The sequence below is a fragment of the Nansenia antarctica genome (assembly GCF_963989245.1).
Source record: "Nansenia antarctica genome assembly, chromosome: 10".
NCBI classification, from domain to species: Eukaryota; Metazoa; Chordata; class Actinopteri; order Argentiniformes; family Microstomatidae; genus Nansenia; species Nansenia antarctica.
In genome coordinates this window covers 9,962,458-9,982,641 of record NC_137680.1, presented here as the reverse complement: position 1 = coordinate 9,982,641, position 20,184 = coordinate 9,962,458, and the positions used below count along the sequence as shown (strand labels likewise).

General features: G+C 41.3%; 2 protein-coding genes across 2 annotated transcripts in view; one reads left to right on the top strand and one right to left on the bottom strand.

The window, feature by feature from the left end:
• The window catches only part of npr1b (natriuretic peptide receptor 1b), a gene marked incomplete at both ends in the record, with an annotated part of 65,689 nt that overhangs the window by 21,542 nt on the left and 23,963 nt on the right, over window positions 1-20,184 (bottom strand). Inside the window, 2 exons of the mRNA XM_080541252.1 lie at window positions 11,441-11,576; window positions 19,525-19,638. Of these exons, the coding sequence (XP_080397378.1) occupies window positions 11,441-11,576; window positions 19,525-19,638 (250 nt within the window). The remainder of the gene's footprint in view (window positions 1-11,440; window positions 11,577-19,524; window positions 19,639-20,184) is intronic.
• Window positions 485-2,816, top strand: LOC308166199 (uncharacterized protein; the record flags this gene model as incomplete). The annotated part of the gene is made up of 3 exons (XM_080540463.1): window positions 485-1,241; window positions 2,398-2,583; window positions 2,812-2,816. 3 exons carry the CDS (start codon window positions 485-487, stop codon window positions 2,814-2,816), a joined length of 948 nt encoding a protein of 315 aa, XP_080396589.1.

The following is a 20,184-nucleotide window of genomic DNA, read 5'->3' as shown; positions in this document are numbered from 1 at the left end:
CCACATCGGCGTCATGAACATAGTCACTTATCAACTAAGCACCATATAGTTTCATATAGTTTCCATCTAAGTTGACAGCAACAAAGCACTCAGACTGTGTCTTTAACAGTGACAAGACCAATTACATTGGTAGATTATTACATTTACATGTTTGGCATTTAGCAGACGCTTTTATCCAAAGTGACTTACATTAAGTACATTTGTCTAAAGTAAGTGAATCATCTATATATCAGTCATCATAAGACATCTATGGGAGGACCTGGCAGTCACAATGCTAGAAGAGTCACACCTACGTAGCACAGATGACCAACCACAAACACCTGTGTACTTCCTCATCATCTTTGTACACTTCCTTTGCTACTGAGGGCAGCAACAACAGTCTCACATTCACCTGTCAGTCAGGCACACATGCTAACGCAGCTACACAGACGAAGAGACTATAGAGTAGAGTTGAGGTAAAGTTAGAATAAAAAGTATTGGAAAGATGTCTGAGGTTATCTATGCCAAGCCTGACATGGCTAAAAAGGTCAGGTTCAACAGAGGGGAGGTAGAGGAGAGGATTGTGGATATCTACGTCAGTGCAGACACCCCCGGACTCCATGACCCCAGCCCTGGCACAGAGGACGCCCCCCCAAAGACCGTAGCAGGTGATCAGCTGTCAGGTACGGAGACTTCAGAGAAGAGACCCTTCAGAGCTGCTGCAGTGTGTCTGGGGCTGCTGTGTGTTCTCCTACTGGCTGGGATCATAGGCCTGAGTGTCTACTTTCACCAGGTACAGACCAGTAACAACAACCTGACTGAAGAGAGAGACCAGTTACAGACCAGTTACAACAACCTGACTGAAGAGAGAGACCAGTTACAGACCAGTAACAACGCCCTGACTGGGGAGAGAGACCAGTTACAGACCAGTTACAACAACCTGACTGAAGAGAGAGACCAGTTACAGACCAGTAACAACGCCCTGACTGAAGAGAGAGACAACCTGAAAACCTGCTTTGCAGAAGGATGGAGGAAGTTTGGCTCCAGCTTCTACTTCCTCTCCACTGAGACTGGTAGAACCTGGGAGGAGAGCAGACAGGACTGCAGAGGCAGAGGAGCAGACCTGGTGGTCATCAACAGCAGAGAGGAACAGGACTTTATCATTGATATGAATAAGAAGGTCTGGATTGGTCTGACTGACAGAGACACACAGGGGACCTGGAAATGGGTGGATGGCACACCTCTGACCACAGCGTACTGGGGTGACAATCAGCCAAACAGTAATGGGGATGAGGACTGTGTTGGCATACATAATTCTGAAAGTAAACCTAATCGATGGCATGACTACCCATGTAGTTACAACCGGAACTGGATCTGTGAGAAATTAATAATAGCAGTAACATTTCGTCATGTGTGACAGTTTCACACAACTCTCTCTCTCTCTCTCTCTCTCTCTCTCTCTCTCTCTCTCTCTCTCTCTCTCTCTCTCTCTCTCTCTCTCTCTCTCTCTCTCTCTCTCTCTCTCTCTCTCTCTCTCTCTCTCTCTCTCTCTCTCTCTCTCTCTCTGGGGGAGGGGGGGAGGCTGGGGGGGCGGGGGGGGGGGGGGGCTGGGGGAGAGGATCTCTGTTGGGGTGTTTATTTCAGGACCCAGCTATTCTTTTAAGCAGAGGGCTAAATATTCACTGCTGAACTTCTTGTTGGGTTTTGTCTCTGTAGAGTATGTGTAGGGTAGAGTATGCCTACTACAAAAAAAATCTTTCTTTCTTTCTTCTTCTATCACGATGGCTGCCAATGGCCCCGGGCCTGAGCTAGATTACTCTTCCTGACTGGATTGATGATTCACTTGCTTAGTCAAATGTATCGACTGTAAGTCACTTTGGAATAAGGCGTCTGCTAAATGCCAAAAATGTAAAATGTAAACATTGATATATGGATGCAGAAAATAAATTTAAGGAGAAAAAAAAGTTGTAATGTTTTTCTTTGATGTGAATGCACTTATTATACACATGTGGACCATAAAATGATGATGTGCTTTTGATATGTGAATGGAGGTGATGTGATACATTGATAGATGGATACAGAAGATACTGATGTTTTCTATGACTTTGATGTGAAGATAGTGAGCTTACACATTGACATTTTAAACAGAGCATGCTAATGATGAATTTAAGAGTGTTTTGATATGTGTGATCACACATACATTTAGGTAATAAGACATGAGTGGCTCTCCACTTTCAAAGTAGCTTTCAGATGAAAGAAGGTTGGAGACCCCTGCCTTAGACTTTCTGGTCGAGGGGGAGGTGATCACACACTGTCCGTCCGTCACACCTGTCCATATTATATCCTCCTTCGAATGCCATGCTGTCTCTGTCTCCTCCCCTGTCAAACTTCACATTGTTGTCATCTATCGCTCCCCAGGCCAGCTCGGTCACTTCTCAGAAGAGACGGATGTCCTTCTCAGCTCCTTCCCTGATGACGGCACACCGCTCGCACTACTGGGTGACTTCAGCCTCCAGTCAGAGAAGCTTCTCTCATCTGCAGTACTTGACCTCCTCCTCTCCTTCGACCTCACCCTGTCCCGCTCTCCTCCGACTCACAAGGCAGGCAATCAGCTTGACCTTGTCTTCACCAGATCCTCCCACACCTCCAACCTTACTGTTACCCCTCTTCCGGTTTCTGATCATCCCTTTATATCCTTCTCCCTCCCCCTCAAATCCACCTCTTCACCTCTTCACCTCTTCGAGGAGACCTGATGCGGCCTGTCAGCCAGAGAGGGGAACCAGGGGAAGTAATGTGCTCAGTAATATGCAAGTGCCTGACCGGCTTGTGCAGCTTAATGGGTTTCTAAACCACCCACTCCATTTTAAGCATTTCAATTCTACTCTCGGTTGTCCAAGTCGTAATTTAACAGATACAAGTACGGATATGATTATAACAAGATCGTCACAACCCTAAGTCCAATATGATGAAAATAAAAATTGTTCAGTGAAATAGCCCCCGAGTCTTTAGGTTGACTGTGGTGGATATGAGAAAATTACATTTGGCCAGCAGTTGGGTGTTGTTTGGTTGTCTGGATATCATGACTTCTAGGAATTGGAATCCTGGTCAGTCTTGAAAAGGTTAACTAGGTAATGGAAACACTGTAAAACAGTGTCACATTAATTTGCAATGGAAGGCTTGGTAACGCTTCACAACGGTCCAGTTTAAGATGGTATTTATTAACATGGCACGTGGGTACAGTAGTTTCAGGTACTTATTACTTCAGCACAATTGGTAAATACCTGATACCAAAAGGCACAAACTATAAGATTGTGATTTATGCTATGAATCCCAAAGAAAAAAAGAAAGTTTTAATTTCAAATAATTATGAAATTTAACATGTTATGAGGTATCAAACATTGAAGCGATTAATCAATTCATCCATCCATTTATTGTATTCTAATTTTATTTCACAAAAATCACAATGCTGTATTATGTCTTTAATGACTTTAATGACATTGGGGTGATTTCAAGTTGATGGGGCGACAGCGACGGAGGCTTAGTATGTGGTAGCTTTGCTCTGGCATGCAATCATGCAATCCTGCTTTCACTGTTCGTAAGTGACCAAGCTGACTGACTGACTCTGTGCCACAACAAAGGGAACCACAGGTGGTATTCGAACAATGTACTAGCAATCAGAGCCAGGGTTCGTTTCTCTTTCTAATACTAGCTGTTATTAGGGTTCAGTATGAATGGGTTACAATCCCCTCCCTGTTCACTCCGCTCTTCCACCTCTGCTGGTCATCTGTGACCACTGCCTCTATGGGGATGCAGCAGTTCCTCCTCACATGGTTTTTCCTACCACTGCTACGCAGACGACACTCTTCCTGTCTTTCCCCCCCCCTCCCTCTGACTCACTGGTGGCAACATGTATCTCTGCGTGTCTTGCAGACATTTCTGCTTGGATGTCATCCCACCACCTCAAGCTCAACCTTAACATGACACAGAGAACTCTATGGTGACCTCCTCCCAGACAGCCAAGAACCTTGGGGTGATCCTCGACAATCACTTGGCGAATATCACAATTCTTCCTCTACAAGATCAGGAGGATACGTCCATTCCTCACCAGAGGACACTGGTCATCTCCTGCCTTGATGCAGCAGTCACGCTACCTTGTACCCCGCTGGTGGAACGAGTTTCCCTCTGCTGTCAGGACTGCTGTTAGTCCCTATCTTCCACCGTAGACTGAAGACCCATCTCTTCAGGCTACACCGTAAGTGTCCCTCCTGAAACCTCTCCGTCCCCTCTAAAAAAAAGAAGGTCTTCCTTCCTCTTGCATTTTTGATTGCCAATGGCCTCTGACCCTAGCATAGATGACCTTTTCTTTTGATGACTGTTGGATAGATGATTCACTTAGTTAGACAAATTAATTTGTTGGAAGGCGCTTTGGGTAAAGGTGTCTGCTAAATGCCAAAAATGTAATGTAAAAAAATGTCATTTTTTTCCATAGATTTCATACATCATTTAGCTGTGCTTTTCCTGGACTGAACTGGGATGATGAAAAGGGGTAGACAGACACATTCCCAATCCCACCCATCTTGTGATGACTGTCCATTAGGCCTAGTTAATGGAACAGAAGCTAGAGATAAAAGCAGCTGTAACCTGATCCATCCATCTCCACCTCCTCCTTCTGACTCTGACTATTTATCTGATCTATACCAGCCACCACTCTCCATGTCACTCTCGTTGTATATCAGTTCATATAATATAGGCCTACAGCAAAACATATCCATCTCCTTTTCTCAAAATGTTCTTATGACGTTGGCTCACCATCTTACATCATCCAGTCTAAGAAACTACTGTGCACTGAGTCTTAACTAGACATGCCAGTCAGTATTCTGCTGCAAAATATCCATTATCTAGTTTGTTATTTTGTTCATACTGTTTGTTCTCTACCCACATCCTTTCCACACTGTGGTTATTGGTCTGACTATAAAGATGCCCCTCTAATTTAATCCATTACTTTTCTCTAAAGATGTAAAAATAAATAAAAAATCATAGCCAGCACAATGTCACACTGCATCTTATGCCATTGTGACAAGATGGCCACCACTCTTCAAATCTTTTTCAAGGCCTGATGACCTCACACTATTGAAAATCTGACAGGATATTAGCACATTGACAAAAGAAAAAGTCCTTGCCACCTGGTCTGATCATGGATCATGAAAAAACGGCCTCCTGGATATACAAAAGATATTTAGGCGCTGGAGAACATACGTACAAAGTACAAAATACATTACAAATTCAAACCCTGTTATCTGGTTAGCTGCTTGGTGGTTGACAAAGTAGAAACCTCAGTGCTCAGCTGAAAATCAAATGTTCGCATTGCTGAACTCATTGTGTGAACATTGTGCAAACCTTTCTGCAACATCAAATGCTGTAATTTAGCCAGCACACTCCTTCTCAGTATTTGGCGACATACAGGCTGCTGTCAACAATTGCAGACTTTAAGAAGCCCATTATGTGGGGTTAAGACACATCTGATGAATCTCATCCATTGTTGGCTTACACTTTGCATAAGCATCCAAATGTCAATGAATTGCTTTATAAACCACGAGCATTCATGAACTCCATTAATTATTTTTGCCTACTGTATTTAAGATTGCAGCAAAAAGTGGATAATATGTCAAAGTGCCGTTTCCATTTCTATAGAATGAAAGAGATGTGTTTTGTGTACGTGTATGTGTATGCATCCAGAATAAATAATGTGATTAACAGCCACAGGTGTTGTGAGGCCTTGAGAGCAGGTGCTCTGGAGTCAGCTTTACAACAGCCAATTAACCAGTTTTCCCCATGTACGCACAGCCAATTAACCAGTTTTCCCAATGTACGCACAGCCAATTAACCAGTTTTCCCTATGTACGCACAGCCAATTAACCAGTTTTTCCTATGTACACACAACTCAGAAAGATAGAAAGATACAAATGAGAACTGTCTGCATACTTAAAATCATTACCACTTAACACCAAGCGCCAGCCTAAAAACCTAGGTGTCATATTTGGCTGATGTTAGTTTAAAATTGCTTACACACTAAAATGACAGATAATTATTGAAATTCTTATTACTTATTCTTGAAGAAACAGCAAACAGAACTGGCCACGACTATATAACATTCTAATGACAGAACGGTAGTAATTCCCGAATAGCTTGGGTTGACTTTTGTAAGAGAGCATACTTGGGTGACGCTCAAAGCAAAGTTGAAATTCTCAATCAACAAAGCAATTTTATTTTTCACATTACAGTAGTGGAGAACACAGAGAGAGCCATGCGGCTTCACTCATTTTCAGCCAGACCCAGCCCATACCTGGGCCAGAAGAGCTGCTTACATGACCAGCGGTCATTGCACAGAACGAGACAGAGACAGAAAAAAGGATAGAGAGTTGATAGATAGTGGGGGGGGGGGGGGGGGGGGTGAGAGGATAAAAGAGGGGAAGGGAGGGGGTAGAGGCAGATGGACAGAGAGAGATAGAGGTTGAGGCCGGTGTCAGACAGAGATTGACGTAGATGGTTCCTGTTGAAACTGGTCACATTGGATCTGGTTTCACCTGATTAGATTTCACCCCTATTTTAGGGATTTCCTTTTCTTTATTTTTTCTATGACGGGGAGAAGAGGAACGAGAGCTTTCTGTAGCAAATGAAAGACAGAATTGGAGGATCCAGGGAGATGCATTGTGCTAAGAGGAGGAAATAGGTGGAGGAAGACAACGTTTGGCAGAATTTGTGACAATGACAGAAGTAGAAAGGAAAAGATGACAAGAGATGGACAGTGCATTGAACTGGAGGGGGGGTAAAATAAGAATGAGTGCTCTCAGTGGTATGGATAGGAGGAAAAAGACAGGATAGCCATGCTTTTGCTAATAATTGAAAGGTTAAGGGAGACAAAGTTATGAGGTAGAGAAAGAGAGGGAAAACGGTTTTGAAGTGGGGATAGAGAAACAGTATGTCGTGAGAGGCAAAAGATGACAGATGTACATTGATAAAGACTTGGAAGAGAAATGAATATTTTTGGTACAGGAGACTGGGAAGTAGAGGAAAGGGGAAAGCAAAAAACTTGGCCTAGGAAGGTTGATAAAGAGGGGGAGGGGGCCGATTTTGTGGGAGAAGAGATGATAGAACTTGGATGAGTGAAGTGTTAGAGCTGGAAATAATGAGAAGAAGAACGAGACAGCCTTTCTTCATACGTAGATATGGTGAAATAAGTCTACAAAATATGAACTGATTGAAAAGCGCGGGAGACACTGAAGCTCCTACAAATCTGGAATAAGCAATAATACATCACAACCACTGTAAAAATCTACTTTAAACAAAGAGGACACTGTGAAAATATAATTACTTTTACTTAATTACTTTTAGGGTGACGGTTAGGGTTTTCATTTCTTAAAACACAACCTTGTTATGTTAATAAGTAAATGATTACACAATACAAATATAGTCTGCATTGAATTGATTCAAACATTTCCTTTTTTGAACTGGGTTAGCTACTGTGCATATTACTCATTCTCAGCCCATGCATTACAACAAAATATTCCATGGGGTGTCCTCTTTTTTCACATGACTGGAGGTTTCTGGGGTCCGCAAAACATGTCTTTTAAGTTTTGTGCTGAAAATATCACTCCAATTTTAATCTAAAGGCATTCTAGAATGCCTCTGTTTCAGTCATGTTCTCCACAGGCTGTTTGTGTGTTCAGCATTAAATGCAAATGAACTGCAGCTCCCCATGCCCGGTCAAATGAAATAATCTTGCATGTGGGAGGATAACTTTTTCCAACCAATTTATTGAGTGCAATTTTTACTAACACAACGAATAGTAAAGGATACAAGATTTGTGTTTTTGGTCAAATTCGTTGAATGCCAGAGTACGATACTGAAGAACTCATATTATGGATTTAACATGTTAAATGGCAGCGAGTAATGCTCTACCATTGTCTACAAAGTGTACCTCCACCAACCTCCCCTGATCTCTACTGTTTGTGTGCTGTAGTCCAGCTCATAATCATTTAGGAGGGGAGGATGGTCGATCGGCCAAGGGGATGAAAGAGGAGGCCTTAATGGAGGACAGATGGGTGGAATAAAAATGTAAGTTGATATGCGATGTAAAAGAGGGATGGAGAGCCGAACAAACAATCCTCCAAATATGACAAACACGTCACTCCAATCTCATGGTTACCTCTCACTTAGTGTGAATCTCCTCATTGTCACCTGTGGTCTTACATGAAACCTTGTCCTGACCATCCAAACACATATCAGATCAACAACCTTGAGCCCCCCACGCCCCACCCAGCCAAACTAACTTCAGATCAACAATCATGTCCTCCATCCCACCTCACCCACCCAAACAAACTTCATATCAACAGCCATTCCCCACTAACAAACACAAACACATTCTCTCAGTCCCAATAAACAGACACTGCTGGCCCTTGTGGGACAGAAGAGGCGATAACAGCTTGCCACAGGATTTGACACCCCCATCCTGTTTGCCCAGCATTAGTAATGTCAAACACTTGTGAAATGCATGAGCCTTGGTAAACACACCTTCTGTTATGAACGTGTGTGTCATTCCCCTTTATAGCACATAACGTCTTTTATGCATTGGAGTGTTAATACCAATGTCTGGTCTACATGTCACATGTCATGTGAATAGCTGTAATGGACATATGTTGAATTAAAAAAATGTTGATGTGTTGAATACTTATTTATCCCACTGTATACAGCAATTTATTTTTTAAGAATATGTATTATACATGCCTCGTGAATTTAGTTCAACTGTCATCATAACCCAAAATATAAGCTTGTATTACACCATTGTTTGTAAACAATGCAATTGTATACAGAGACTGTACAGCTTCAAAACATTAAAACTATTGCCTTGCACCCATAGCTCTGTCTATCAATTTAAGAGTGGTTACATTTCTCCAGCCCCATCCCTCAGCTGTTTACCAAATAAATTGAGGGGTGACCAATTGTTGTTGTTTGCACCACAACTCAATTAATCTTGTCAGGTTCTATTGGTTGTCAACCACAAGATAACAGGCTGGCATCTTACTAAGATATTTCAATTAGTTAAATTGATTTCAGGAAACAAAAATATGCCAATGTATTGACACAGCCCAAATGATAACCCCATATTATTGGACAAGAAAATACTTCTGTTAATGAACCTGCCACAATAAAATACACTTTAATGGATTAGAGTGACACATTCATCTGCAGCATTCAGGAAACAGTTTTTTTCTAAACCCAAAAATGTATTGACTTCCGCAAACACCAACTGCCAGCAGAGATGCGGAGGACTGTTTAATAACATGTTTCACAACGCTGACATTTTTTGTTTCTTTTCCAAGAGCTTGAAGGAACACAGAGAGGAAACATCTGCTTAAGTCTCCAAAAAGCCAAAAGACACAACCATAGTCCACTGATCAATCTTTTCCATTTTCAAATAATAATAATAATAATAATAATAATAATAATAATAATAATAATAATAATAATAATAATAACTTTATTTGTAATGCGCTTTTCCTGCAAACGTTGCAGCTCAAAGTGCTTTAATCATTATATAATCTTAATTTAATTATTTAGTCATTATTATTTAGTCATTCCATATTCCATGGAATGCTCTGAGGAGATATGTATTTAAGGTAAGGCGACACTTTGTCCACAGTTAACAACTATATAACCACATGCTAACATGTGACATTAACATACATTGGTATCTATGAACTGCAAATCCAATTGCAGAACACAATCACAATCACTTCAGAGAGCTGAAAGAACCCCATTCAACTGAAAAATCAATGATTGTCTTGCAGAGCTGGGTATTTTTATGGTGGCCCTTGCTTGGGTCATCGTTTCTAAATGGTCAGGATTGTAAAGGTATCGTGCTGGCTCTTTCACTCTGCCACAAAGGATTTAATAACTAATCATCTGAGGCACTCTTTAGACAAACACAGCAGAAAAAACATTCCATCTCTGAGAGTCTAAAATGTAGTTTTTGTTTACAGGACCCCCTCCTCAGAGGTAGGGGCCAGCAGCATGCCATTGTGGCTCAGAGTTAATCCAGTGAGTTGGCATGTGATACCACAGGAAAGCACAACCTATTACAAAGTGCCCGTGTGACAAAACACAGTTCACAGATGTCGCCAGACAGAGTGCACTGCTAGTGCAGGAGAGAGAACACTGTGGTGATTCATACCACCTGGACACAACTCAGGTTTTACAATCCTGGCTGGCACTCCTGACAAAGGGCTGCTGATGAATGAATGAATGAATGAATGGTCTTTATTGTCATTGCTATAGTACAGGTACCAAACAACGAAATTTGGGAGGGGTGGCTCCCCTGGTGCTAGGAAAGAAGAAAAAAAACTAAAAAAACAAGAAGGGAAAGGAGCTGGTTTACATAAATAAAGGATATGTACACTATCCACTATACTATACTGTACAGATAAAACGACTAGGGTTGTCATATTGCACATAGTGTTATTGCACATTCATTTAAAGTGTCGCAGTTTGCAGGCTTGAAATGTACATGTGGGGACATTTCAAAGAAGCAGAACCACACACATATGTATTAATGTATCCACATAGTATCTCTGGAACCATATCAGGCATGGTCCGGGATAAATGTAAGGACCAAGCAAAAAACCCTTGTTCAATCTAATTTAATCAAAATTGGACACAGTAAGCGATCTTAAGACTGGCGTCAGTTAATAAGAAACCTTTCAAAACCCAGGACACATGCAGTCAGCTTGTAAGCACGCTTCTTCCCATCCCTTCTCTCTCTCAACAGGAAAACAGTATGCAGGGAAAACAGGGATGCTTTGTTGTGATTTGAACCTCTGTTCAAACCACACTGTTGCAATTCCTCAAAGGGCTACTGCGTATGCACTCATATCACTGATCATGCTTTTAACATAATCAGATCATGAGTTTATCTACTGTAGCATGCAACCGTAAGATGAGACTTCCAGTCATTTCCTTTGCAGCCCCTTCCTCTTGGAATTATTTTACAGCAGAGTCTGAAACTGTCTCATCTGATCCCTCTTTCCAGTTTCAAGCTCTTGCTGAGAGACATACAGTGCGAGTCTATGATTTGTTCTTGCAATTGAGTTGACCCTCCCTTTTGCCCATTGCTGACCCCTCCCTGTCCCTAGCTCTTTAGCAGTCTAGTTTTAGGTTTTGTAGTTTTAGTTTAGTTTTAGACTATCTTAGACTGTTTTAGACTAGTTTTAGTTTTAGACAATGTAGTTTTAGTTTAGTAGGCCAGGTTTTGTATTGTATTTGTTTGTGGTGGATGTTGTTGTTGTATGCCTGTGAACAGGTCACACTTGAAAATGAGCCCTTGGGGCTCAATGTGTTTTTACCTGTATAAATAAAGGTTAAATAAAAAATAAAATAAAAATATGGTGCTAGTTCCTGGACTGACCGTAGAAGGTACGGTTCCACATCCTCCTGGTCACGGTCTTCCCCACTGGTTTGCCACCGGATGCAGACATGGTCTCGTTCAAGGCGTGGGAGTACAGCAGTAGTCCGTCGTAGAAACCCCCGGAGATGATGTTCATCTGCAGGATTAAAAACAGGGAAATGGGGGCGGGGCTACCATTAAACCTACTGTGAGATCTCTGAGAACCCAGCTGTCTAAAACACAGGGCTAATGAAAACATAATAATTTTAATTAATAATAATTTTGCCATTTAGCAGACGCTTTTAATCCAAAGCGATTTACAATTACGAATTACAGGGACATTCCCCCTGGAGTAACTGAGGGCTAAGTGCCTTACTCAAGGGCACACTAGTAGTGGTGTGGTTTCAGGCGGGATTTGAACTCACAACCTTCCAATCACAAGTCCAACTCACCCACTAGACCACCACTACCCCTATAACATCAGTGTGAAATACTGAAATCCTATATCCATCATGCGTTCTAATAAAAAAAAGTTTTAAAAATAGACATATTGGCATCACTTTCGGATTTAAATGAACTTGAAAATTACAGAACAAAAATTCTGATTAGGAAACCTTGAGTATAGTATCTATAGAATCGACCACATTTAGTTAAACATCTTACGTAATCTGTTTGTCTTTGTATCCCAAAAAGGGAATTTAAATGGGCAATCTGGAATTTGACATTCATTTCTGGACTTCTGGAATAAATTAGAAATGCCTCATGAGCTACCCTATCAGAATCCAAAACACAAGCTTACATATTGTAAACAAACACTGTATTTTCACATTTAAAATGATCATTTCGGTGGCCTGGGGTGGTCCAGTGGTCTAGCACCGCGGTCTACTGAATTACTGAATGACTAATTCTACTAAATTATCATTTTGATCTCATGGATGGTCAGTCCATATCTCCATCTATGCATTTGAGCGTGGTTACATTTGTGCAAATTGACCGCTTTATTGTTGTTTGAATCCCAGATCATCCCAGTAATACAATAACAAATATTAAAATTACAACACCAGTAATGGGGGAAATGCTTTATTGGGCATTTGGGCTTTGGTCAGACTATTGGGACACTACCATAGAATGTGCATCTGGTAAAAAGCAAAACAAACTTTGTGGAATTCTCTGGTAACTAAGGACCAAGAAGAAGTTGAATCTAATGGAAATTGGACACAGTAGGAGAGCTTGGGACTGGCGTTAGTGAAGGAACAAAACAGCACTACGCATAAGCTATCTCAATATGCACAACGATCACAATAGCTCCCAGGAAATCACACAAAGATACCAAATGCATATGTGAAAACGTCCCAAGTGCAGACAAACCACATTGGGCTACACTGAGTAGTTTAAAATGGCCTTCCTATGATCCAAATCCCGTCCATGTTGAAGTATTTTTGTGTGATATGACTAGAATTTTTAACTGACTTTGTGACCGGTCATTTTTAGAAAATCTAAGCATTGCTTTGTACATTTTAGGCAATTTCTGGTTTGCTTTCTAAATTAACTATTAAGCAATGTGGTGCGCAATGTGGTGAGGCTAGAGACAGAATCTTTAGGCTCTGCTTTCCTCTTATCCTCCAGAGTCAGACCTGTCTGTTTATCACATTAGTTACACTTAGCTTATTTGCTGCCAATGATTAAGCAGCTTCAGAGGTGTGCCAGACAGCCCTGTCTGAAGATGGTGTGCTTGCGATCCTCCTGGGGATGACATAGTAGCCCTGCATATACGATTCGTGGTGAATGCAATGCATGTGTGTCAGAGTGTTTGTGTGTATGTGTGTGTGTGTGTGTGTGTGTGTGTGTGTGTGTGTGTGTGTGTGTGTGTGTGTGTGTGTGTGTGTGTGTGTGTGTGTGGGTGTGTGGGCAGTTGGACAATGTGGTCTGTTGAGCTCATGCCAGGTCTCATCGTGTTTTTTTGTTTTGCCTGATGTCTAATTGTTTTGCCTGATGTCTAAATTGTCACTGATGTGGAGGCCCATGCACACACACAAAAATCTCCTTAACACTAGAAGCCTCAGGCCCTCATTACTAACCAAAGTACCCAGATGGACGCCTGGTGACCTACATTTCTTGACATTAACAATAACAGTAACAATAATTAGATCAATACCATGCAAGAAATAATGAACTGCTTGTGTTTAGTCAGGTCTTAGGAATCATAAGAATTATGAAGCTTACATATAACATTAACAGACATCACTGGTGTAACTGTACACTGTAAAAAGAAAGAAACAAAAAAAACAGAACACAGTCCACAGACAAATCCATCGGCTCTATGCCCCACCATGCAAACCATCAAAACAAATATAGATTTTGTCTCCTGGCTTACAACAAGCAATCGAGTTACTCACAAAAGTGTTCCAAATGTCTGCAATCAGGACGATTTTGTCTGTCTCCATGGACATTGTGCCTTTATCAATCAGACACACATACCTGTAGACTACTGTAACATACTGTACATACACAAACAGGTCGACAAAATGATGGTTCAAATAGACAGAGCAAAATGATGGTCTGAGAAAAACAAATATAATAAGCCTACATTTCGAAATACTGGTGTGATGTAGGCTGGGTGCGCGCTGTGATGATCACCTCGAAAGGACAGCAAATGATGACTGTGACAACACAGTTGATTACAAATGCACTCAGCTTCCCCCACTCTGACCCTATTGTAATTTGTTGCCCATCTTTTACTTCATTATAATTACTTAACCCTCATCATCCTGATTGCCTCACTTAACTCAGCAGAGATGTTCGTCACAGTTCTGTGATCTGTCTAATGTTAGCCTACAAATCTTTGCCATGTTATGCTGCAGTTGTCATAGGGTTAGACCATACGTATTTACAAATGCCTCTAAGCTCACTCCTTAATATACCAGTAGCCTCAATATCACACTGGTTAGGCAACTCCTAAAGCCTAACAATTATTTAAAATGCATAAATGAATACATCCATTTATTTTCGTGATTACATTTCTCTAAAATATGCAACACTTTGGCTACAGTAAAATCAATGTTTGCAAGTCAATATTCTATGAACTAACGGAATTCGTTATGTTCTAGGGGAGGATAGGGCCTGGATTGTACTATTTATTGTCATGCTTTTGTTTGTTAATGGGAAATGATTCAAGCTTGTTGTAGGTGGAGCTCAAGCAAGCATACATAGGAGCTACAGCAAAATGTGTAGCCTAAAGATCGTGAACGTCATACATCAAGAACTGTCCAAGGCTACAGCAATGATATGACACCTACAGTATGAAAGTTAAAAGTTATTTATTCAACAATGTTATTTGTATTAAAAAAAAGAACAGTGAAATACCGGCAGTTATGCAATTACAAATGACTCAGATACGGACAGTAAAACAGTGAAAACATCATTTATTTACAGATTAACAATTGTGAGTTTGATGTGCCATAGTTTGTAGAACAATATATTTATTAAACACATATATGTGTCATAAATATATGAAATGTCCATGAAGACAGAAGCCGTGGATTATTAGTAAGGGCTGCACTTAGAGAGAGAGACTCTGCCTTCAAATCCGGTGACATAACTAATGACAAGAAAGCCCGCTATGACCTCTGCAGAGAGATTAAGACAGCCAAATGGGAATATAGTGAAAGAGTCGCAGCTATGCAGCAATGAGTCATGCAACATGTGGCAAGGGCTGCATACAATTTCAGACCTCAAAGGGAGAACTAACTGCGCAGCTAACATAGCTGGCTCTCTCCCGGATTAGCTGAATAGCTTCTACGCCTCAGGGGCGTCAACATACGCAAAGCGCCATGGCCAGCTTCAAGTCAGCCAAGTCAGCCATTGTTGTCCCTGCCCCAAAAAAGAACAAGGTAACTTGCCTAAATGACTATCTCCCTGTTGCTCTCACTTCTGAAGTAAGCAAATGCTGTGAGAAGCTGGTCAAAGAGCTGGTCTGTGACTCGCTATCACCCGAACTGGACAACAGGAACTCCAAGGTGAGGATGCTGTTCGTAGACTACAGTTCAGTATTCAACACCATTGTCCCCTCCAGGCTCGACACCAAGCTCAGAGACCTAGGCCGTAACCCTGGCCTATGCGACTGGATCCTCGACTTCCTGTCGGACCGACGCCAGGTGGTGAGAATGGGCTCTAAGATCTCCGCCCCTCTAACCCTTAACACAGGTGCCCCCCAAGGCTGCGTCTTGTGTCCCCTCCTCTACTCCCTGTACACCCACGACTGTGTAACCTCAGTGATTTAGTAAATTAGCTGATGACACAACAGTCATTGGCCTGATCACCGACAACGACGAGACGGCCTACAGGAGAGAGGTCGACCGCCTAGCTCAGTACAGCCAGGAGAACAACCTCTCTCTCAACACTGAGAAGACCAAGGAGCTGGTGGTGGACTTCAGGAGGAATGGTCGGGAACAAGAGTGGGTCAGCAGTTTTATGTTCCTTGGCGTCCATATCTCTGATATCCTCACCTGGGACGTGCATACCAAACAGCAGCGCCTCTTATACCTCAGGTGGTTAAAGAAGTTTCGCATGGGGTCAAAGACCCTGCGGGCCTTCTACAGAGGCACAACCGAGAGTATATTGACTGGGTGCATCACTGCCTGGCATGGCAACTGCACTGCCCAAAGCGACTCAGAGGGTGGTGTGGACAGCCAAGCGCATCACGACAAACGGTGTGTTAGCGAAGCCCGGAGGATCAAAGATCCCAACCACAGCCTGGTCGAACTGTCCAAGGGGTGAGGCCTCTTCTGGAGCCTCAGGGCCAAAACTCAAAGGCTAACAAACAGCTACTTCCCCCAGGTGATCAGACCCACTGTAGACAATTGACTATCTTCCCCTAGCTCACACCATGTACACAAACTACAGTAACCTTAAGCTCAAAGCCACTTTACAACTGAACTCTCTATTATCACTAGTGGCACCACTAGTGTATCCTGTCTTGTCTTACCTGTATTATTGCCACCTTATCTTATATTATGCCTATTATTTTTTGTCACGTATGTCCTGTACCACTGATAGTTTTTAATCTTGAATTATGCTTGAATTATTATGCCGTATGTCATGTGCTGCAATGCAATGTCAGGAACTGAAGCCTAATGAATTTTACTCTGTTACACTAGTGAATGTGACGTAACAATAAACTTGAAACTTGAAATATGTTTTGTCTTGATTAGGTTTTATCCAAGGACATAATTTTTACATGATGCTACTTATAAAATACTCTTCCTCCAGGTTGCCATTATTGTTAATTCATGAAAAAAAGGAGAACAAATAATTTCTTTGTAGAAGGCCAGTTTACTGCCACGGTATACTGGTGAAAATACATCATAGAGAAATGTTCCATTCTACCCTCATGGTAAATGACAGATAGAGAGGTAGAGAGGGAGAGACGGAGGGGGACCCGACCACATGGCCAGGATACAGTCGTCATGGGCAACAGCTGGGACCACAGACCAGAAAACAAAGAGAACGAATGTAGTGTATATGTTCTTAAACATTCTGTTTTATACCCGTCTTCTAATCAAATCAAGAGCTGTTTACAAAGGAGAATCAATCAGACGTCATCTTATCAGTACCAGTCAAATGACAATTCAGTATTTACAGAAGTACACATCAAAGTAAGAGATCAGAGCGTGTCCATTTTGGCCCATCGCGGGAAGGGAGCTCAAGAAGAGGGGCAGAATTGATGTCTCCCCCTTCACTACTAAATGACCTTTCCATCATTACAGTTTATCATGGAGTGGCAACTGGGTAAAAAAATCTTACAATGTTTTATGATTTGTAATATATTTATAATATATTTTGTTTCATATTCTTATAATACTTTATATACTGCAAATGACACCACTAGTATGTGTGTCTGTGTCTGTGTATTATTATTATTATTATTATTATTATTATTATTATTATTGTGTATATAGTATGTATACAATACCTCATGTACTTAAAGTGTCAATCTGGGCGGCTTATGGTCAATATTCCGATTGGGCAAGTGTTATGGAAATGCGTACCGAATCCGCTTAAGGACCGATTCGGCAATATTCCGATTAAGACCCCTGGCATACGCCTGTTCAGTTACGTCTCCGCATGCTCGATTCTCCTCGAGCATGCAATCGTTGTGTTGTTGCTAGGGACAGCAAGATACACTCGTTCGCCATTTCTTCTCGCTCTTGTCTTCCAATGTTGAGGACAAAGTGGATCAGCGGGAGTGTTGTAGTTAAATTGTGGTTCAAAAGCGCAAGTAGGAGAACACAATAACGGAGGACTATGTTGGAAACAAGCATTATGATTTAACTGTGGGTTAACGCCTGCTCAACGACCGCAACCAAGCTACCAACACTAACGTAAGTGTAAAATAGTAACAACTATTGTCCCTCCCACCGAATCGGAATATGCCAATTAACATGTAAATGGAATACTCCAGTTGCTACAGCGCATGTAAACACCTTAATCAGAATATTCCAATAATACGATTATTGACCTTAATCGGATTATGGTGTGCATGTAAACGCAGTCATTGATTTTTTAAGAATGTAACTTATAAATGCCTCATGAGCTTAGTTTAACTGTCTTTTCCCATCAGAACCCCAAATATAAGCTTGTTTTACTCCATTGTTTGTTAACAATGCAATTGTAAACAAACACTTTATAGCTTCAAAACATGGTTAAAACTATAATTTTGACCTCATGGATGGGTCAGTCCTTGCATCCATAGCTCTGTCTGTGAAATTGAGAGTGGTAACATTTCTCCAGCCCCACCCAAAAATAGGGTGGGGAGACCGCTTTGGTGTTGGTTTGAATTCCAGATTGCACCTTTAATATATATAAATAAACCAATAAGACAGCAGTGATCCAGCTGCAGATATGCGACTACCTTTGTGTGGAGAATATAATGAGCAGATAAGCTCCGCTAATTAAATAAGCTTGCTGCTCCAAATTAAATTGAATCAATCATCCAGGCATTGTACACAAGCCACTTACACAGACATGGATTCGCTGTTTTTTATACTTGTTGCCTGTACAGACCAAGAACTCAAGATAGAGACCAATCAAAAGTTCATTTGAATGACACAAAAGAGCTCAGCCCATGTACTGGTCTACATTTACATAGTCCTTTAGAAAATTGCCTTGTGATGAGTCCATACATACAACCAGACTGAGCAACAACAATAAGTTGGCCAAAGACATCCAAATGGTCCTCATGTCTGATTCAACGGTAGGGGAAATACTACCACATACAGTATATTCCATGTCTGACATATTTTTTTATCAAGTGTCCATGAAGACCTGTTCTAAATTAAGGATTATCCAAGGACATCATTTAGAATTTCTCCAACCAGACAATAATTTGTCCTCAACTCATAGGCTAAGGCTACTCCTCATGTAATTCATCCAGGCTGCAATTATTGTTAATTCAGAATGAAAAAAAAGCGTTATAATTATACAAAAAAATACAAAATAATATTATAATAATTCACAATAAGCCCTTCCATTCAAATTGATCAACGATAGTGGTTGTATTGCTTAGGATTTGCATTTTATTCCTCAAATAAAATGTGTGGAAAAGGATGACCATGAACCTTTTAAACACTGAACTACTGTCCATGTCTTTACCTTCTCATTGCCAAACTCAATGCTGTACGACGCAGTGATCAAATTCTGTTTCATCTTTATAAGTACACCTTCTGATCGTCATCATCCCATCTGTGCGTGCATAGAGTGAGTCACTCTCGTTCTCCATTTTCACTCACTCTGTCCTCATTCTTCTACGCTGTCCTAATTTCTCAAGTATCTTCTCTTCTTTCCTCCCATATCCTCCTCCTTTTTTCTGGACGTTTAATTCATCTTCATCTTCCCCCACCCATCTTCCCCCACCTATTTGGTAACAATGGCCACGGTGTGAAGTCCCTGAACAACCCACTTCATATTTTCACTCCCTATTTGAGTGGGTTGAAGAAGGGCAGGAGGTTAGCAACGGCATTATTATGTGTGCACAAAATACGCGCACACACACACACACACACACACACACACACACACACACACACACACACACACACACCTCTTACCAGTGAGTCCTCCACTGTGAAGTTGAACATTGTCTTTGCATCTGTCTTCAGGTTGTTCACAAAGTCTTTATACTCAGGGTTCTGTGGTTCTCTATAGGTCAGGATTTTCACACTCTAAAGACAAAGAAGGAGAAGGCATTGTTATCAAACATGACTGTTTAATATCAAATCAGGGATATGATTACTTAAATCAGAAGAAAGGGACCAGTTAGAGGTTGGTTTGACTAATCTGAAATCAGCAGGGTTCCTACAAGTTTCAACAAGTCAAATTTAAGACCTGTTTTAGACCTCTTTGAATAGAATTGTAGACCTATTCGCGACACCATATGATTGCTTTTTGTCATCCTCGAGGTGATGAAATTAGGGATTTCACTGCCATACAGACAAAAAAGGAAGCGAATTGGCATTTTTTGGGTTCCATCTTGATTCATTTCTGCGCAAATAGATTGGTTGGACTGATTTCCTTGCATGATCTCAATTTTAAGACCTAGCACCTCATTTTTAGACCGAATAACAGAAATGTGGGACCTTTTTAGGCCTTATAAATTCGATTGCCAGATTGCCAGATTTTAGACTTTACGGCTTTTTAAGACCAGGGTGGGAACCCTGAATCAGTAGGGTCATATTTCTAAGGCCTAAGCTGCCATCTAGAACACTTTT